The 22642-nt window shown below is 32.3% G+C and overlaps 2 protein-coding genes across 3 annotated transcripts; one reads left to right on the top strand and one right to left on the bottom strand.

Moving 5' to 3' along the window:
• Positions 1–1126: 1126 nt before the first annotated feature.
• LOC106114419 ((2R)-3-sulfolactate dehydrogenase (NADP(+))-like) lies at positions 1127–19611 on the bottom strand. 2 transcript variants are annotated; one of them, XM_013307615.1, is made up of 9 exons: positions 19420–19611; positions 4215–4382; positions 3505–3693; positions 3157–3272; positions 2867–2965; positions 2357–2443; positions 2155–2263; positions 1844–2004; positions 1127–1372 (listed from the first exon to the last, which is right to left on the bottom strand). In XM_013307615.1, the coding sequence occupies exons 2-9, from the start codon at positions 4363–4365 to the stop codon at positions 1211–1213; spliced, it is 1074 nt and encodes a 357-aa protein (XP_013163069.1). In that variant the 5' UTR covers positions 4366–4382; positions 19420–19611; the 3' UTR covers positions 1127–1210. The 2 variants fall into 2 exon arrangements, with proteins under 2 accessions (XP_013163069.1, XP_013163068.1); XM_013307614.1 differs by lacking the exon at positions 19420–19611 and adding an exon at positions 5680–5846.
• On the top strand, positions 7290–11926 carry LOC106114420 ((2R)-3-sulfolactate dehydrogenase (NADP(+))). Its single transcript, XM_013307616.1, has 9 exons — positions 7290–7548; positions 8282–8444; positions 8885–9073; positions 9299–9414; positions 9737–9835; positions 10120–10206; positions 10823–10931; positions 11016–11173; positions 11425–11926. The coding sequence occupies exons 2-9, from the start codon at positions 8294–8296 to the stop codon at positions 11581–11583; spliced, it is 1068 nt and encodes a 355-aa protein (XP_013163070.1). The 5' UTR covers positions 7290–7548; positions 8282–8293; the 3' UTR covers positions 11584–11926.
• Positions 19612–22642: the final 3031 nt, after the last annotated feature.

Raw genomic sequence — 22642 nt, 5'->3', positions numbered from 1 at the left:
ATCCTCAATACGTTAGGTCTCTTCTAGTATTAATAAATAATGTTATAAAAATTATATTTTAAATTTCCCATGTTATCCGCAAAAATAAATATTTGTAACGTTTTAGGAACATTATTTTTAACAATTAAGATTCTTATATTCAATGTATGAATGACAATAATAAACTCTTTTGTTGTATAATTTTTGACATATGACAGAAAAAAATTATGGTTCTATTTTTTTTTTTAATTTTCACACCAACTATAAAGTCAAAGTAATTAACTCTTGCAATGGTTCTTCTTGTTGTACGATCTCCTTGGAGTAGCGCGTTACTTATCACATCCTTTTAACTTTATAACTTCTAAATTATTCGTTCACTTTCACACTTGGCCATCGTTACTAACTCTACTAGGGTTTTCTGCTGATGAAGACTTGACTTCGCCGAAATGATGTGAAACTGCCAAACAGTTCATCGTTGCGACAATTTTTTGCTAACCATGCATTTGATATAAATTTATAAAAAAGGAATGATAAATAAAATAAATCATGTACAAAAAAAAAACGTGAGTCATAAACTATTTAATAAATCGGTTTTGTTTATAAAAACTTCTTTTAATTGATACGATTTTTGCTTTATATTTGTTAATAATCTCCTCCTTTCTTACATTATAATATTTCAAACTTACACAAAGAATAATGTAAAAAGGACTAGGCTAATAGATCATTTTCTAAAACATCTAAAATCAACTCAGTTATTACGAAACTACAATAATAGTGGAAATATTTCATCACGATTAAATTAGAAAACAATATAATATATTTAAACATAACATATGGATTTGTTATATATATTTTTAAAATGTCAACACTTCCCAGCTTAGCATATATATATATATATATATTTATATATTTGTGAGATATAAAAAAAAATAACACGACATAAAATTATTGAATTTCTAAAAGTGTGAAATTAATGACAAATGTAAAAATATAAAGATGAATTCCTTTTTGTTTTATCCATTGATTGTTCTTTCATAATTAATTCCAAATCAATACCAGAACTTTACAAACGCCGTCTTTTACTAGTTACAAACCATTGGTGTCGCCTGGAGGGAAGGGAGGTGCAGCTACCCCCTCAACCTAGGCAATTGAAAAGTGTAAAATATGCCTACTCCCAACTAGATCTATTCTATCTGCGGCGGCTAGCGGCTGGTTAGGTTACTGACAATGACTACGAGGTAACTTTCATAGGATCTACATTAAGGGTGTTGGCGAGCGCTGCGCTGGTCTCCAGCTGCTGCTGCAGGTAGGTGACGGTGCCGCAGGTGTCGGTCACAGCTGCATTCTTCCTCTCTTTGTCACCAGGCGCCAGCACTGGTAGGTTAGAATCAGTCTGCAAAACGACGTGTCTTTTCAAAGTATTACTCGTATTTTACGAGGTCACTGTCTAGAGTATATACATGGTGTTCCACTTTTGAAAACATATTTAGCTCATTGCAATTGTAATACTAAACTATATAAAACGTCTGTAATTAAATCATTCCAACTTTCGTGAGACATAATAAACTGATATAAAAACGGCTAAAAATTCACGTATATTCGGTAACTAGTCGGTGCCGCTACCGGACGAATATACGTGTGTGTTTAGCCGTTTTTATATCAGTTCACATCTGTAATTGTTCAATTTTTTTGTGAAAACGTGTAATGATTCTGTACAATACAAGTGGATGATGAATAAAGTCTGTTTTTTTTATATGAGAAAGTGTTTTTCCGGTGTATTTCGAACTTATATTTTTATAGTAAAATCTGCAGGTTGATTTATATTGAAAACATTTAAGCTTTGGATTGTAACAAGATATAGTACCGGTTGCAGCTGTCTCCAGTGCTGCATGCAGTCAGTGAGGCGGTGGTGGAAGCCGGGCGCGAAGCAGCCGGGGTCCAGCGCCACGAAGCACTGCCCGAGGTCCGCGGCACCGCCCTCGCCGCTGTGCGACCACGACCTTATGTGATGCCCGTACAGTGAACCTGCAATTTACATATAGGTACATAGAGATTTTATGTTATGTTTCATCAAAAGTTACCATATAGGTTATATCCATTTTTTACATAAATACACATACTTTCTTATTTTTCACCTTTACCATAATCTGCTAGTGCATAAAGGTCTTTACTAACCTGACAATATGCCACAGAAGAGTTCAACCATAGCGGACAGACCAAAACCCTTGTACCCTGAAGTATTCTCCACACCTCCCAGCGGCATCAGACATTGCGTCTCGTATGCCTGGAATAATAAAATTACATTTAAGAAAGTGATAATTAAAAATTATCGTATGAAATAACTTTAAGAAAGTCGAAATGTAACGTATTTACATACCAAAGCGGCGTCAGTCGTCTCTTTGCCGTCAGGTCCTTGTGCCCACCCATTCGGTATAGGCTCGCCTTTACGCAGTTGCATTTCGATCTGACAACACACATTATTTATATGTTAATTTTTTTACCACAATTATAACAGAAATTAAGCAACAACTAGATAACTCACGCCCTTAACCTAGAGGGGTAGTCAAATAACGGACCTTAATTTGGCGCGGTCCTGAGATATAATTTATACAAATACTAGCTATCGCCCGCGACTTCGTTCGCGGGAATATATATAAAAACTTAATTAGTGTAGCCTATGTGTTCTTTCAGACTATGTTCTATACGTATGCCAAATTTAATCGAGATCCGTTCAGCCGTTCTAGAGATATCTTCAAACACCCATCCATCCATCCACATCACATCCATCTAAACATTCGCAGTTTTTCAAGACATAAATTCGAAAAAAAAATTAAAGATAGAAGATAGATATATCTTAATATTATAATGTTAACATAATAAAATGTACTTTGCCCACGGCAACAGCTGTAGTCGCCATATCCAAATAAAAACTTTCACCATTCTCCGCCGGAGCAACAACAGCTATAGGATTAGTACCCAGAGCCGACTGAAAATATAAAAGAAACTTTTGTTACTTATTTCACCAGAGTAAAAACTTAAAAATTTATCTTACTTTAATAAATATAACACACGGGATTAATATTATTATAAATGTAAAGGAAATATACATCCAAATACACTAGTTACCACCAAACTAAGCTTCAAAGTATACGTTAACATAATTTTTGTCTGATTTACCTGTTTACTTCTCGTTGGCGCGAGTAGAGGCGAAGTATTGGTAAATGCCATTCCTATTAGACCTTTGTCAGCCGCTTTCTGCGCCCACCAGCCAGCTATACCAAAGTGGTTAGATCCTAAAACAAAATAGACCGAAATATTTATAAATGGAACCTAACAGCCATTATAGAGTTACACAAACACTATAGTTGTCAAATGGTTATGCGTGTAAGATACAAACGGTCATGAAAAAACTAACGTGTGTAGCTAGCATTATTAGCGGCCTTCCCTAATGTGTGTAGGCTGCTTTATTAGTGGCCTTGACCTAATGTGTGTGACCTGTATCATACGACATATGTGAAGTTTCACCTTTCACACTAACCCAGCCGACGCCGGTGTCCCTAGCCTTACTGACGGCGAGGTCCATAGCGAAGTGACCAGCGGTGGCTCCCAGCACATTGTTGGCATCTACCCATGCGGTAGACGCACTCTCTTTGAGCACACGCGGCTCGTTGTTAGGACAACACGCCCCAGTTTTGATATCGTTTATGTAATATTCTGAAAATTATAGAGTTTTATTAATGTTTTTTTTTTATGGAAAACGATAAGCTTACTGTACGTTTGAACGTTTAATCAATTTGTAAAACCGATCAACGTATTTCTTATTACGACATTGTAAGGTGACTTTGTTAGCGGCATTGTTATCAGTGCTGTTAGTCAACGGCACTTTATCGACTGTACAGAAATGAAGGACGTCTCTTTATAAATAATTTCATTTGATATGCCATTTGCCAAATCTACAATTAGCATAGGCATAAATATAATCTTTAGTTTTTTTACTTTCTTTCTTAAATTCGCACATCATCCCGACAATTTCTTTCGTGGGTTTTCACTATTGAAAAACATGTATTTACTTACATATGCATATTTAAAATTATATTACCGTCTCCCTCCATCTTTGTGCAAAAATAGAGGCAACAACATTTACTAGACACTTCTACGTATCACTCTATACGGCAATGGAATATCTCTGTTAATCGTATCGTAGTTTTTCACATAGTTATTTCCTTTGTTATTACCGAGTCTGTTAAGTCCATGACTAGGATGTCCAAGTCTGTCCGCCTGCAATAACAGCTCGGCCTGCTGCTGCGCGGCCTTGCTCGCCGCACCAACCGCCTTGAGGCAGTCCGTCATGAAACGCAACGCTTCTGATGTTGCTACTTTACCCATTCTCACTTATATAAATCCTAGAAATAAAAAAAAACGCATTGTAAACAGATCACTATTGTTTATAGAGACTTGCTGTCACCCGCGAATATGGAAGTAAATAATAATTAGTAGATAGCCTATGTGTTCTGCCAGATTATGTTATACATATGTGCCAAATTTTCATCGAGATCCTTTGAGCCGTTCTGGAGATACCTTCTAACAAACATCCATCCATCCATCTAAACAATTTATAATATTAGTAAAATAGTAAGAAGTAAGATTATACTAATATAGAGATGAAGTATTTCCATTATAATGTTAATGATGGATTTAACCTCGAACCTTAGTTCCGATTGTTATGTAAATAACTACGAACAAGATCTTAGCTGTGGTTATGAATAATATTATGCCCGATTTTCATAATTCCAATTCAGCGATTGATATTATTGCTGAATCACAACTGGAAAAATCTAAACCTTCGCTGGAATGCATTGAGTGAATTGAGCACTAATTTTGATCGTTGGACTGGTAAATGTAAAGCGGGAATAATTATTTTTAAAAAGTTTGGTAAATTAAAATATAACATATGTTTGATGATAATTGCCTTTCATATAAATTAACAAGTATTTTTTCTTTTGTTTACAAACTTTACATTTCAAGTTGGAACGAACTGTGGCGTATCAGTTACATTGGGTTAACGACCTACTTAACCTGTTGCCGGCAAAAATGTCATGTGGAATAATCATTATCTACTGACTTCTGTAATAACTACAGTAATATAAAAAAATAAGAAATTTGGTACATTAATTGCTATTTAGGTATTTGAAGGAATAAGATATTCGACTGTAATTACTATATATTCAAAAAATTATAAGTAGAATCTATTAGAATGTTTTATTTGGCCAATGTGATTTGTCCTAGTCTATAAGTTAAAGAAATTTAAACTCTAACCGAAACCAATAAAATCTATATTCAAATGGCATGACCTAATTTAGTAACATGTGCCGTTGAGTTTTGGGTCGCTGAAAATAGTTATTTTATTTTTATTCACTACTTTGTTAAACGTAAAAACATACAAAGTTATGTATAATTTATTTGGTTCATCTATGGTTATCTATCATACGTTTATAAACAGTAGATTAATCTATGTGGATTAAGAATATACTTAAAACTTCCAAGAAATAGGTATAAATAACCATTGTGGATACAATTGGTCATTAAATTAACCAGGTCGTATCAATTGTCAGTTTCAAGCGGCGTCGTAAACAAAATAAACAAACATAACACAACCTTGGAAATGCGTCATTTAGGTTAGTTTTTAAGAAATCAAATTACCTGTGTGTTGGAAAATATATCGATTTCTGTCTTTTCCTTGTTTGCTTTAATTTAAATACAGAGCACTTTAAAAACCAAACAGCATTAAAAAGTTGAAAATGAACTACGGCACCACGTACATACGTGTGTCCACGACCGGCAAAGCGCGCTACTGTCGCGCCCGGCGCCCTGAGCGACGCCTACCGTTACAAATGTAAATAATAAACATAATGGCGTTATAAGATAAGACAGATGCCAATGAAATCAAACGTTTTAATATTACTTATTATCTTATTAACCATGGGTTTCAGAGTACAAAATCTTCGTTTAAATCATATTGCTATCTCTGTTTTGTTAAAGATGAAAGACAGTGATGGCAATATGTTTTATACAGAGATTTAGGTGTCAGAAACCCATGGTATATCAAGTAAGTAATTAGTTCCAAATAAGTGTACAAAAATAATGTATATTAAATCGAATAAAAATTAAAATTTTGGTGAATTATTTCCAGCGTTCTCAATTAAAAAACTTGTAGTTAGATGTCTTTAAGTTTTCAAGTTAAAATTATGTGATAATAGGACATTTTATTTTTAAAATATAATATCTTATTTTTTCAAATAAATTAATTAAGTTATTAGGTACCATAGTAACTTCTTCAGTTATTTTTTGTTTTATTATTTATTTACTCCTGCGTAACCATTGGATGTTAGTTCTTACTATGTTTATATATATTTATTACAAGTATATGTACCTATATGTATATATTTTTTGTTATTATAAATCTAATCCCGGAGGTAAACAGAATTCAAGTCATATTTGAATTGTATGAAAAAATGCAAACATTTTCTCTAATCTTGCTTATTTATTCCGCTGGCGCATCGACCCAAAGTGGATCTTGGCCTCCGACACAAGAGATCGCCAAAGTCGCCTGTCTTGCCTTCTCCTGCCAGTCCATCGCTTTTAGCTCCCGCAGATCCAGCTCTACGTATCTCTAATCCAGTACAATATATTCTAGTAGTGTAGTAGTAGTTGCTATAATTAACTTGATAAAGTAATTAGTATGTATTGTTAGATAACAGTATATTATATAAACAATTTACATAACACTCTCAGTAAATCTTAAACAACTTTGAACAAGTGTTATTAACAACAGCTGATAACATTGTCTTCACAAAAAAAGTACACTGAAGAAGATATTTTTCTGTTTCTTAAGAATAAATTAATAGTAAAGATATAAAATTCAAAAATCTTAATAAAAAATAATTTGTCATATCACGAAATTTATTGGAAGGCTTATTAAAAACCTTTAACTTATATATGAAATGTTACGATATAAATTTAATATTTTCTATAACAGATCCAAATATGGAATAATTGGTAGAAATGGAGAACACAATCGCTGGAACTGAAACATACCGTATCTATACTTGGGTTATTTGAAGGACCATCGTTAAAAATTTTATAAAATTAAAAAAAAATGATTAAATTCGCATTAAGGCTTTGTACTTCATAAGTAATCCAAAGTCTAATAAAATTATAAAGGGTTTGTGCACCCTGTATATGACGGTATGAACGAGCTCACTAATTTGTTGTAAACAAAAAAATAAACTTACCTACCTTTGCATTTTATAGCGTAGTACCAAAGAGTCTGGACAAAACCGCAATGGGTTTATAGACACTTTTATTGTAAATATATATACTGTTCTTTGCTTATATAAATTTATAGAAAAATAAAAAACAAATGTGCTTACGAATGTACGTTATCATGTTATCGACAATTTATTCGTGCTGTTAAATATTTCTCAGTGACAAAAGATAGTGTAACGTGTTGATTAACTTCGCGGCTATAAGTCGGTTCGACAGTTTTTTGTTTGCAGTAGCAGTGCCTTGGTAAGTAAAAAAGTTAACAAAAACCTGGGAAATTGTTTGTTAATTTAAAAGCAATTTAAATATTCTCATATAGTCTGTTCAATTTAAGATTACAAATTTGTTGTAGATTAATTTATTTCCAAATTACATGATTAGAAACAGCACAGTAAGTAAATATAATTTATGTTGTGCGTTTTACAAAAGTTATGGTTTAAATTAATTAAAAAGAAATGTGAATAAAAATGAAGTTTAAACGTCATATTTTTGATTTTAAAAACGGGATTTTATGTTTTACGTTATATTTATAATCATGTTTTATTGTGGATTAGCTTTTAAGAATAACGAAAGGATAAGAATGTGCATTAGATGTTTGTATACTAAGGTAACTTAGCAGTAGAAATGCAACAATGAATGGAATAATGACAATACTTTCTATTTACAAGAGATTTGAGTTAGTAATTTGCTGTTACTTTTACAAATTACTTAAACGAGTTTATAGGTTAAAATCTCGCATACATTAGGAATCTTAAAACATAAACGATTCTACCGCTTGATTGTAATAACATTTTTGATTAAATGAAAAAAAAAATAAACAACTTTGAACAATTGTTATTAACAACACCTATTTTTGATATGATTAATAACTTTCCACGAATATTATAAAGTTGTAAAAAATAACAGCCTGTATAATCCGCTATATAGATCGAGTGTAATAGATTTAGATATAAGTAAGAAGGCTAAGCGTTTCATACAGTCAGTTGCAGCCATGCCCGAAGTGCGAGTGGACGAGGTGCGCAGGTTCATGGTGGATAGTTTGCTGGCGGCTGGAGCACCGGAGTCCGAGGCGAAGGCCCACGCTGACCTTCTGCTGTATGCCGACACCGTTGGACACTTCAGCCATGGACTGAATAGACTTGGTTAGCGGAACCCAAGATATAGTGTCCCACAAGTGAAGCTACATGTCTTCAGCTATACATACCTACCGAAGTGCTCAAACCAAGTCATTAGAGTGACAAGGCCTTATTCGATAAGCTGGTCAGGTGTGGATTAAAGCTAGTTATACAAATATCTTCAAATTTCATCGCAATTTTCTTCGCCATAAGACGGTCAGCATAATGTTCATATGTATGTAAGTAAATTCGAACGTCACAAAACATCAATATGTTTTGTGACGTTCGAATTTACTTCAATAATTCAAACATCAATATGTTTTGTGATTGTCAATATAATGGTGGGGATCGAATTCAGGACGCGTAGATTATAATTATAATGCATAATCACTGTGCCAAGACTGAGAAAGTTACATAAAAATCAGCAACTGATCAAATCCCGACTAATCTCAGGCTTATTTCCTCAGAGTTATACGTGAACGACATAAAAGGAGGAATTACACATCCCGAACGCAAGCCGGTAGTCCTCAAGGAGTCACCGGCTACAGCCTGGGTGGACGGTATGGATACACTAGGAGCGACTGCTGCTAACTTCTGCATGGATCTGGCTATCAAAAAAGCTAAGGAGTGTGGTGTTGGCTGGGTGGCCGCTAAACGTAAGTGAGATTCGTAAGTTTAATTTTTTATGGAAGAAAATGGCAAACAATCGAAGACTCGAACTCTGTTGTCATCAACAGGACAGTGCTGACCGCTAAAGATTACCATGTCAATGTTACTGACTGAAGTTTGATTTAGACAAGATAGTAAACCGCGTGAAATAATAACTACTTTTCCCGATTAGTCATTGATCTCGGATGTTTACGTTAATTATTTACATTCAGGAACAAACCACTTCGGCATGGCAGGATACTGGGCCATGAAAGCGGAGAAGGAGGGTCTCATTGGCTTGGCATTTACTAATTCAGCACCTATTATGATACCAACGAGATCTAAAGAGGTAATCGAAGTAACCTACTTCTTAGTATTTATTACTTAAATGTTTAGTACATTGTTATTTAATATTATCTGCTGACCGCGACTCCGTCTGCGCGGAAAAAGAACTTAGTTGTCTATGTGTTCTTCCAGACTATACACAGACATGACAGATATCACAGACATGGATGTAGCATGTCAAATTTTATCGAGATCTGTAGTCATTCTGGAAATACCTTCTATACATCTAAACTTTCGTATTTATAATTTTAGTAAGTTTATCTTACACATTTAAAAAACGTTGAAAGTAAGTAAACGTTAGTTTCCTGTGATATACCTTATTTCAGAGTGCATGCGGTACAAATCCATTAGCTTTAGCAGCGCCCGCACTAAAAGGCGATTCTCTATTAGTTGACATGGCGACAACCACAGCTGCTATGGGAAAGGTAAAAATAGATTAATAAAAAGTATAGGACACGGGAATCCTTTTTAATGTTTTATTTAAGTGGTACATAAATACAATTTTTTTAATACTAGCTGTCGCCCACGACTTCATCCGCGTGGAATTAAAAAAAAACATAATTAGTACCCTATGTTTTCTTCCAGGTTATGTTCCAAAATATGTATTCCAAATTTCATCGAGATCTGTTCAGCCCTTTTGGAGATTCCTTCAAACAAACATCCATCCATCTAAACGTATGCATTTATAATATTAGTAACATTATTTCAGATAGAGATGCAGATACATAAGAATGAGCCGATACCCGAAGGATGGGCGCTTGGACCTGATAACAAAGTTACCACAGATGCACAATTGGTATGAACTGCTTACTAAAGTTTAACGCTGTCCTGAAAAACACCTACCATTAAAATTCTTAAGTAACTTTTGTAGAAGAAGTTTTAGAATACGATTTGCGATGTATTTAATCCAATGTTAACGTAATTTGTCTCGCACTCGTAATAACATCATTAAATCTTTTACAATTGATCTATTTACGACGGCTTATTTTAAATTAATGTGCAGTAGTTATAATAATTAATACGATGTTTATATTATGTTTTCAACGTATAAGTCAGTTGTCCTCTTCCTTATAGCATAGTTTGCATTAGATTCAAGATAGGTATAGTGACATTGAGTTATTTACACGATGTTTTAAACCTGCAAAGCAATTTTCCGCTTGATCGAGCATCATGCAAGTACCAATATATTTCTTTGGGCAAGCAACTAAATGTATTTATTTTTAATCCAATTGGTTTATTCTTATAAATTCCCAGAATTTCTACACAAATAACACCGGTAATTTCACATAAATTACGTTTTAAAAATAAATTAAATTCCTTTTGTTTTATTTCTAAGCGCCTATAAAAATGAATTAGCAAACTTGTAAATCTACCTTAAATTGTAATTAATTCGTATTTATGTATCTTTTTAGGCATTCGACACAGCTAAGTTGCTGCCTCTAGGAGGTTTAGAAAAAACAAGCGGGCATAAAGGCTACTGTCTCAACACTATGGTAGAAATATTCTGTAGTGGACTTTCGGGTAACAAAACCATTGTCACTTAATTAATTAATTTTAATTTTTTTTGTTTCGAAACTCATGCTATATGTACATTTTACAATATAGGTTCAAATCCGACCTTCAAAGTGCCAGGTTGGTCGTTCAGTCAGGACGTTGCGCCAGACCTGGGACAATGCTTTGCAGCGATTGACCCTGGTTGCTTCGCCCCGGGCTTTGCACAGAGAGTCGCTGAATGTCTAATGCATTGGAGGAATTTGGAACCTGTAAGTTATAACATATACTTTTCTAGCCGCGATATATTTTGAAAAAAATATATTATATTATTTAGAACAACATCCAAGAACCTTTTTTGCGTTTTAAAATTATTTAATTTATTCACCGCAAGTTCACCTAATTAAAATCATGTTTCCATTTCTTAATTTGAGATGTAATCTAGTGACATTTTTAATTATATTATACTTCAAATTCGTATAATACTAGACGAAAAAAATAAAAAAAACATTTTTAAATGTAGATCGATCCATCACTACCGGTTCTCGCGCCAGGAGACAAAGAACGTAACAACAGAGAGGCGACTTTGAAGAAGGGCACAATCACCTACCCGCAGGGACAAATTGACTCCTACTATCGCATGGCGAAGAAAATTGGCATCAAACCTTTAACCGTTGTGTAAAACCGAAGATGGTTTTAACATTTCCGTAGCCATGAGCGAAATTTTTTGGGCGCCTTCTTTTTGTTGTTGGGGAACGTCTTTCAAAGATGTCCCTTATCTTAGGAGGCACCGCAGGTGCCCTTTTATATTCTACTGTGGCACCGACGGTGTCCCATTATATCCAGCGCCCTGGGCTGTCACCCTATCTCGCCCTACCTATAGGTCGCTAATTTGTAAAACTATCTTATATTAGGTGAAAATGATTGATGGATTGTTTTTGAGAATTAAAATATAGCTAGAGTTAGTGCGATTGTAACCGAGCGGTTTATACATTGTGAAAAAGTTAATATAAGCTATAGCAACGTCTTTAGTTCTATCCATTTTGAACCTTTCTGCCGCCATAATTCCCCCCATATTGTGGTCTCGTTGTTTATGAGATGACAATAAGCGTCCATTACAGTCGGAAACCACTTACAATTACAAATCTGTTATTAATTATTATTAAAATTGGAATACCTGTGTGTAATATCGAAAACAAAATACATTTCGTAAACAACAATGTATTTGATTTACTTATAACGAAAACCTATTTTTTTTTACCACAAATTCGCATTTGTTCGGGGTATTTTACGAAACGGTTGGACAGATTTTTACGGGAATTTTACTGGAAGGTAGCCGATGAGTGCCGGAGTTACGTAGCCTATTTCTTTAATTCCATGCTGATGATGCGGGCAACCGCTAGTGTACTATATATGTGTATGACTTTATTTCGTGACGAATGCGTGTCAAATTTGAGGACAGACTTTTTGTCTTACTGAAGGTGAACTACCTAATACTTGAATAGTATTTACTGAGATGTAATCAACATACAATGGTACAAGTATCGTATGAACAACCAAATGGGGGCGTACATTATCTATAGATTTGAAAATCGGATAGCTTTATTTTGTTGTGAAAAAATAATACATTACTTTAACATCGTGTTAAGTTTTTTTTTAATTTAAGCAAACATATTTGACACGATTACTAATAATCAAAGAGGCTTAGAAATATATGGTTGGAAGGCTTGTATAAAAATAAGCATTTCTTGTTCATGATAAGGAATTCTCGTAATACATTTTGTTTAGAAAAAAAATTGTTAAAATTATTTTTTTTTTCAAGATGTTAAGTAAATTAAGGTTGAACCAAATCATATTTAATCCGACCTTCCCTTCAATTAACTTGCATTAAATAATGAGTCAGTATGCAATGCAATTTTTATTATTTTCATCACTGTAATGACTTTGTTCGCGACGGGTTTGCTCCTAGATTAATATACTCCAGGACCGTCTTTTTTATTTTTAATTACTATTTTAATTGTAACAAGTTACTCAAGCCGATGGGCGAGATTAAAGGCAGGAGACATGCTGGACGTAGGAAAAAGTCGTGGCTATGCAGTATTCGGGAGTTGTAGGTAATTAGCTAATTAGGAATTGCTTTGCAAGACAGCAACAAATATTCTAACTTAGCAGCCAACCTTTGAATGAAGAGTCACAAGAAGAAGAATGGTAACAAAGAATACAAAATAAAACACATATGCTCTCATTAACAGGAAACATGAAAGTATGAAAATGCCAAGGATTTCACAATAAATATTTCTTGTACCGTTTTCCTGGTTCATTGAAAATCAATGAAGAAGGCATTTTTTACATTGATCTTGATAGTACCCATTAAGAGATATCGTCTCATTAAAAAAATATATCCCTAAAACAGAAAGAAGTTTTGCTTCCCTGATGTCTTCGAAGAAATTACTAATATTGTAGTCATTATATCTCAGCCATATTTACCAAGAAATGTTAAATCTTTAAGGAAATTAATTTGTTCCTTAAAACTACATTAAAGTTTTGTTATTCATAATACACTTTCTATCAATACAGAGAAAAAGCGTAGAAATCATGGATGGATTGTGTAAAAGAGGATATAAGTAATGTTAGGAAGAAAATCCGACTCTGTACCGGTGTACTGGCGCAACACTAGCCTTACGTTATGTCGACGTTTATGTCCCCACACTAATCATTCTGACACTTGATAATGAAAGCGCGCCATTCGCGACAAAGGATTCTAATGATTAATGTCTGAAATTAAGAAGGGAGTGTATTTAGAGTGTTGATTCGTATCGATCTTCTGTAGTGAAAAGGGGAGATACTTTTTATTATTATCAAGGCATTATATTAATTAAAATTCAAAGATGTTAACATTGACCTTCCGCAACAAGCGTCTACATTGTTCGATCTAGAAGCTCGTAATAAACACGAGATGAGACGATCAAGCGACGATAATTACGAAAGAATGTTGATTTATGTTGTTAATGTTATTCTTACAATGGGTTTCCACTACTAAAATGCCTCGAATAACACTTATTGCCATCCCTTTCACACATTTGAAGAAAAAAAGGACAACAATGTATTTTTAGTACTCTTATTTGAACAGTGCATACCCGCGGTTATTCTGCAAACTGGATGTTCTCGTACCTCACAAAGAATCCGTAATTTTGTTTCTTTTTTTGACATTCTTATGTTTTTCTGGTTTTAATATGTTGATACTAGTTGGTTACTTCTCGAAAAATAAATGCGTAGTATGTTTTATATTATTCATATTTGCGTTAAATCAAAATAGTAAAGGTTAGTAGTGGCCCGACACTTCATTCACGCGGAATTAAAAAATCTAGTAATAAATATAGCGTATGCAATAGGGATAGTGTAGCTTAGAGTGAAAGAATTTTTCAAATCAGTTCTATAGTTTCGAAGCCTATTCAATGCAAACATATTATTAAATCTTTTCTCTTTATAATATTGGTATCGATACAGGTATAGTCCGACAAACGTACTTGGTCCTGTGATAGAAACGCTGCTATCTAGGTTTGTTCTGCCAGAAATAATGCAATCCTACTTAAGCAGAGAAAATATCATAAAAGAAATTCATAACAGCACAAGGATATTTAAAATTTTTTAACATTGAAAGTTTAGCGCTAATGGGCTATTGTAATTTAGTGTGACGTCCACCGGGTCAGTAAATTTTGTCTATCTATAAGTAGTTAGTAAATATATGAATGCAAATAAATAACAGCTCTGCATCCGACAATGTACAGAGAAAGGTCCTTGCCATCAGGCTTTCACCGGCTTTCTATTTAAAACGGTAAACATAATAAATAAGCCTTTGTTTGAAGTTATACGAAAAGAAAAACAAACCATTTTGCATACAATGTTACTTAGTAACCGTGTTATTTGGAAAGCTGAAAAAATGACATTAGATTTTTTTAACTTTTTCTTTTAAGCATGTAAGTAAATCTCCGTTAAGTGTAGATGTGTAATTTGTTTTATTGTTTTAATTCGCAAAAATAAATTAAAAAGGAAGAAAGAAAAGCCATTTCTATCTTAACAATTTAAATGGAAAAATTTTTTTAGGCTAGAACTAGTGAATCGTTATGAATAAATTCTTTCCTATTAGACACTCGTGTCGAAGTGTGTTTTAATGCACAATTTTTCCTTTTATATAACATTATCAACTTGAGGATATGACTAGAAAAATTATAAAATTTTTAATAAATGAGGTTAGAACTAAGAAAAATAGTTTACAAATATATACAGGGCTGCCAACTTTATGTGTTTTCATGATGCATATTCGGGCTACGAGTTTGACTGGTGTATTAGGATCAGGTAAGTTTGAAACATTTCATTGAACTGGATGTTGTTTTTTGGCGTTCACTAAAAATTAAGGGCGGACGTCGATTTTTTTTCTCCTGTCTTTTCAAGTTAAGAGTTGACTTGGTCATTTGTTTTTGTTTGCTGTTTTTCTTTTCTTTTATTAAATTTTGACAGCCCTAATCATGAGTTTATTAAGTACGTATGATGCGGCTTACAGGAAGCGTTTAACGTCTCAATCTAACGTCACTGCAATTTGTAATGCAAAATGATTATTTTATCACGAAGATTACGTCATTATTATTAGCATCTAGATCTGCCGTACGTATAGGCGCTTGCGCCTATTACTTACCTACCAATATCCTACTTTACCTTCGGGTAAAAGACTTTCTAGTTTTCGAACAACTACTTAGGTAATCAAATCTAACTATTTATTAGTTAGGATCATAAAACGTTTAATTATTATAATCAATTACTCCTTATTTTCACTCAAAATCTTAATTAAATTTAAATGCTTTGTTTACGAAATGAAACAAGCCATTAAATGTAGTCACATAATTTGGGAAAATCATAACAAAAACGCTTTCTCTGTTCATAAAACGTTAATTTGATAAAAATGTGTTGAAAATTATTTAATAGGTTACAAGTTTTTACACGATTCATATACTTTTTTTTGGCTTGAAATCATATAATTGTTTTAACTTGCTGCCTTGACAAGTAAATGACGTCATGAATTATTATGTTAATTGGTGAATACAAGAAATTCTTTAACAAATAATTAAAGTATAAAGTACATAGGATAATTAAATTGAATATTCATGGCCTACTTCCTCTAGTTTTAAATTTATGTTATTGATTAAATATTAAAGAATCAAATTAAGAAAACACGTTCCTTCGTCTATTAGTGCTACGTAAAAGCTGAATACAAATGCGACAAATATTAGAAAGAATGTCGTATAAGAAACTCCTTTATAACAGTTCAGTTTTACTGATAAATTAAGAATAAAAAGATGTTGTGATCTCTTTTATTCCCTTTGAAAAAATTGAGATAACAATACGTCTTTGCACAGCTATTACGAGTATATGGAAGTTCACTGTATGTGAAAAGAACTTTCTAAAGGCCTCGTCTTTAAAATTTACTACAAATAATAAAGAATTGTCACAATGTTCCGCGTGTTATGTAAGTGATGAATATTCTAATGCATTGTGTAACTCTACTTCCGAATACGAAGGCCATTGAGTTACTCTGTGCTAAAAACTTTTAAACGAAAGTAAACGAAATAGTATTTAATCGTATGTACTCCACCAGCGTAGATAAAAAAATTTGATTAATAGTCCATGTGTTCTTCTTGACTATGTTCTACATTTAGGCAATATTCCAGCGTGATCAGCTCAGTCCTTCTGGTAATAAACAGCCATCCATCTATCCGTATAACTTATGCAATTATATAATAAGTAAAATTAGTAAGAAATAAGAATGTAAGGATGGAATTTGAAATTGTGTGAAAATGGAATGTGGCGTTTGGAATTGTTCCAAACAGTTCTTCGAAACTTATTTAATAGTAATGAGGAATGTGTTCAAGTTAACTCATCGAAACTTGTAAATTGCAGATTCAGCCAGTAATCGTATATCATTACTTATAAATTATGATGAACTGGCTGTTGCCCGTGTCTTTGTCCATACGGAATTAAAAAACCTAATTGATAGACTAACTGTTCTTCCAGCCATTTTCTATAGCAAATTTGATCGAGTTCTCTTCAGCCCTTCAAGAGATACCTCAAACAAACATCCATCCATCTAAACATTCACATTTATAATATTAATAAGATTATGTAAATTTCCATTCAATCAATTTTATAAGGTTTTATAAGGTGTGTTGCATTTGATCTTTTCGATGTTTTGTTACATTAAAAACATCCAATCATTTAATTTTATTGCTCAATATCGATTAGTGATGATTACTAAAATTTAATTTGTAAAAAATATGCATAAAAATTTCAAATAAAATAAAATGTTGATTGAATTATTCTGGAAAATCACCGTATAATATCTTGTTTTATTATGGTTATCTATCTACTCATAGGGTTGCCATATCACTGCATATTTTTAGAATACAAGAGACGTAATTAACGAAGTTTAACACAATAATAATAGAATTATATTTCTCAACGTGGCTTCAGATTTTTCATATTATTTGTATCTTACCAAATCTTACTAATCTTACTTACAATGTTATAAATGCGATTGTTTAGATGAATGGATGTTTGTGTAAATATATCTCCGTAACGGCTTAACGGATCTCGCTAAAATTTGGCATAGATGTAGAGCATAGTCTGGAAGAATAAATAGGCTACTTATATTTTTTTGATTCTGCGCAGACGGAGTCGCGGGCGACAGCTTGTATATCAATAAAAATATAAAGAGTTATAAATACTTATACACACTAGAGCGAACAATACGAGCTTTCAAATTCGATATACAAACATTCTAATTATGGTATTTCTTTTTAAAAGTATGTGTAGTGGCAACCCTATGAAATGCAAAGCAACCGTTAGACATGTGGCATACTGTGTCTCCCTATCATTATATCTTGAAGCAATATAATTGTACCATGAAGTCACATGTGGTTACATGCAACAATGTACAGTCATCTTCCTTCGCGGTGTTACAGTTAGAGAACAATTGCCTTGCACTTCGCAACGAACTGAAATAGCGAACTTTCTTATTGTGTGTTTTGACAGCAGTGACAGTTGTATAATTTAATAGACTACTGTTGTCTCTCTTTTGTTAAAGATAATGAAAGGGATGGCAATACGTATCAATACAAGTAACTGCAGTGGAGTTCTAGTTTCATACATTTACAATAAAAATGTCATTAAATGTATTGATTAAATGAAAATCAAAGTCGGTAACTTTCTTGTCGGTTATTTTCTCAATATATTTCAATGCATGCGATTCGTTCAATTGACGATCACTTTAGAGATGGGTAACCGTCAACGGAGTCCACTGTACATTCATTTAAGGATTACAGACGATTACATGTAGACATATTTATCATAACCTTATTAATACTCGAAAGATCTGCAGAAATACATATCTGTTAGCATAAATAACATCTACCTGCTATAATTTATAGACCGGATTTAATCCATTCATTTTGTAGTATTTAATAAATTCAAAGATACTCATATTAGCGGTTACTTTAGTATTTAAGCTTAAAATTTTATGACACTAGTGTTTTTCTTTAAGAAGTATATGAAAATAAATTAATTTTTTAAAGGCTCTTAAAATTCGCAATACCCATTTAAATTATTAACAGCAAGCAATTAAATAAATCGTTCATTTTGATGTACGAAAAGTGAATGTGGCTATATGAATATTTGCTAGACATATCTAAAGGCCATGCGATTTATAAATGACGTGTTTAAATTCATTTCGTAAAATCAATATAACTCTTTTAGACATGACAATTTTTATTGAATGTACATAAATAGTTCGACTGCGAACTAACCTAACTCGGTTATTTAGTTTAAAATAAGGGCTGCGAAGTCAGATTTTTGTATCTTTCATTAAAACGTGTCTTCATCCAGCAATAAATAACGATAGAAACGATAAATAAACTTTGTTTTAGTAACCAATTAATTTTAAATTGTAAGTCTGGAATAAAACTGAGTACCTATTAATCGAAACAGATCGAAGGACACTAAACAATTTTTTTTTATTACAACAATCAAAAAGAATAATAGCTAAGCTCTGAACGAAAATAATAAATCGGCAATACAATCATCGAAATAATTCACAAATATTGCATTGGATATCAATATCATAAAATATACTGAAATATAATTTGGAGTATGCATCTCGCATGCATTTTACTTATCTTTTATATGAAAAATATTCAAATCTGACATTAAATAAAATATAACGCTATGCAAGTTTTAGTTTACGAAGTTGGTACATACTGTATACCATAAAATGGATTCTAAAATACATTGGCTAGCGTTAATTAATTATTAATAATAATTTATATAGTAGAAAATTCACATTGTATCTTTCTGACCGCATTTTCTTTTAATGTCGGGTTTATTGTATTTTAATAGAAGTTATTACGTTTATTTATTATTTTATTATTCTAACATAACTATTATAAGAATAGAAGTCAAATTCAAAACTTACACACGGTAAGAAGTAACTAAAGAGTTCCAATTTTTTCTAAAAATCCGTCAAGTCTTTTGAGCACTTTCAAATTTTATTTAATCTGTCGTGTCAAAGCATACTTTTTAAAGGGCACTTTCACATCGGAACATTTTTGTCACAACTTTCATAACCACTTTACGATAATTCTTTTTCTTCTATATTTTTTCGACTAAAAACCACAATGTTTACTATCCGTGACGAATTGACAGATGACAATCTATGTTTAAACAATATGTCAAGGTCAAAGGGTGAATAGATCAAGTAAGTATTTGTATGTACAGAAAGTGTTGTCATTTAAAAAAATATTTGATGCATTTTGACAATTCTACCAGCGATATCGTTAATTTAATGTTAATGGGCAGATTTATGATTGAAAGTTGGTTTCTGAGACCAAAATCTCTCGACGATAAAACATATCTTCATCCCAGTCTTTAATCTTTAACAAAACATAGATATGTTTTAAACTGCTTTAAGCGGCGATTATAGCCTCAGAAACCTACAAAAAATATTGTAATGCTTATCATTTTTAAGGGTATAAATAAAACGAGTTCCAAATTTTATTAAACATAATATATATACATTCTAAGAAGAGACAGTAAATATAATAAAAGAAAGCAGAAAATATTATGTTAACTAAATTGTTATATTACTGTAGGATGAGGTGTTGACACCCGTAAAAAACATATCGCTGTCTCTATTTTTTTAAAGAGTGTGATAAGAATGGCGATATGTTTTTAGTACAATTGTGTCAGCAGTGCAAACTGTTACAAACAGGAGCTATTAAAATACCAATCAAGTTATTATAAAGTCATTAGCGTTGATATGTTAGCTTTACTAATTAGGTCGAAAGAAGTTTTTATGTAAACATTCGTCGGCAACTTTCTAAATTATTGACATTATAAATAACTATATGTAAATTCTAAGCAACTGTAAAAATGTCGTCGCACTTGGACAATTAATTGTAAGAACGGTAAATACAGAAAAGGTCATGAAGGTAATAATAAAATAAATATATTTACATATTATTTTAAAACGAAGAGCCTCTTATAATAATTAATTTTAATATTACGTTTAAAATCAAAGAATTTAATATGTCTTTTTAATCTTATATATAAAATTATCGTGGCACAATTTTCGTTCCGATACTCCTCCGAAAAGGCTTGACCGATTCTCATGATATTTTGTGAGCATATCGAGTAGGTCTGAGAATCGGCCAATATCTATTTTTCATCCCCCTAAATGTTAAGGGTAGTTCACCCCTAAATTTTTATTTTTTAGACAAAGACGCGGGCGACAGCTAGTATCTTAAAAAACAAATGTTATTAAGTTCATTACAAAACAGATATTCAAATATAGTAGTTATAGAGCGGATCACGAGCACTTTCTTTTAACACGTTGTGTGAAACCAGGTCTAAAACACGTGTACGTTTGTGGAGAATGCGAATAAGAAGCGAATAAAACTCCCTATCGTGCGAAAAATAAATAAAATTTAATCACAGTGCGGAACCAGGTCGAATACACCTGGTATCCTGGGCATCTTGTACTACACAGTAATATAAAGTCCCTTAATGACCTCGTAACATGTATTAATACATAATACATTGTTGTCTCTGTATTATCAAAGAGAATGAGAGTGATGGCAAAATGTATTACTACAATTGTGACGTCATTTCTAGTGTAATATGGAGATCATGAGAACATCGCTTTAAATTACTCTCTATTACATCCAACAATAACGTTAGCTTCGTAAAATTGTATTCAATATGATATGAGCTTGACGTTCTGTTGCAAGATATAAGAGCAATCCGCCATTTTGTCCGCCATCTTGTTCCGAATGGCTAACCAGAAACAATGACTGCGTCCGTAAATAAGTATATTTGTATTTAGCAATGGAATTTTAGTTTAATAAATATTGAAAATACTTCACTAAAAGTAAGATTAAATATAAATATTTAACAAAACAAAATTTCATCAACTATCAATTTAAGTATTGTAATGTAAAAGACAAATAACAAAAAGGATGACGTGAGCGTTGTACAGATAATATTAAGAATCAAATCGTTTATTTTGATATTTATGGTTATCTAAATTAATGGGTTGTGGAAGGGTTATCAATTATTATAAATGTTAATAACATGTACTTTATAATAATGTTTATTTATTGTTTATATGATAAACATTTTAGCTATCTTCTTTAAATATAAATTACAAATATAAATTTAACATGATTGTTAAATCCTAATACACTATTTGTAGTTTAAAATCATCTAGAAATCCAAGTTGTTTTCGGTTTGTGGTAATAAGACCACTACGCTTAATTTCTATATTAAAATTTTAAAGAGATAGATTTGTATTTTAGTACGTAATGAATAAACTCAACTACTAGCTTGATTTCCAAAATGTTTCCCTTTAGAAAGCTAAGCCTTATAAAACATTAGTGCTGATTAACATAGTAGACTATGTTACTAGATTTTTTAAATTCCGCGCCGATGAATTCGCGGGAAAAAATAGTTATATGTAAAAATACAGAGCACACCGATCTACACTTACTTCTCCCTGTGTTTGTTTAATTCGAGAAATTGATGCAACACCCTTAGTGACCAATTAACGTCTTTGAGTGCACCACGTACACTTTAACAAGATCACTACATGGACCTTCGTTTATTAACATTAAGGAGTCATTACTTCAGTACAGGAAAGAAAAAAAATCTCTTTGAATACATAAAAAAAACTGTACAATGTTATATTTTAAAGGTAAGTGAGGCTGCATCTGTAGCGTTCAGTTCCGGTAGTAAAAGGTTTTATAAATGGTTCATAAAATATCTGATGAAGCCTTCAAGGGTCGATTGTATTATCCGACAAAATTATGTGACCCGATTTCCATAAATCAAACTAAATTAAAAAAGCATCTTCCACACTGTCAATGTTAAAAAAGTGCCTCAAGGTCATTGTCAGAACGTAGCCGTATTTTCATTACTTAAGTGTTATTTTCTATGTGTAAGTTTATATATTTTCTGACAGAATTAATCGTACACACTGCACTTCTCTATCCAAACCAAATACCAAATATCATTATCGTATAATACTATCGAGTATCCTTATATCACATTTAATTATTCTGTATGTTGTTGGAACGTCGCAAAATCTTATTTTGGCACAAAAAGATAAAAGCAATAATAACAGTGCCGTGTTATTTGAGCAC

Source organism: Papilio xuthus, unplaced genomic scaffold (genome assembly GCF_000836235.2).
Source record: "Papilio xuthus unplaced genomic scaffold, Pxut_1.1 DF828142.1, whole genome shotgun sequence".
Classification (NCBI taxonomy): Eukaryota; Metazoa; Arthropoda; class Insecta; order Lepidoptera; family Papilionidae; genus Papilio; species Papilio xuthus.
The sequence above is the reverse complement of the archived record's forward strand: the minus strand, read 5'-3'. Positions and strand labels throughout refer to the sequence as shown.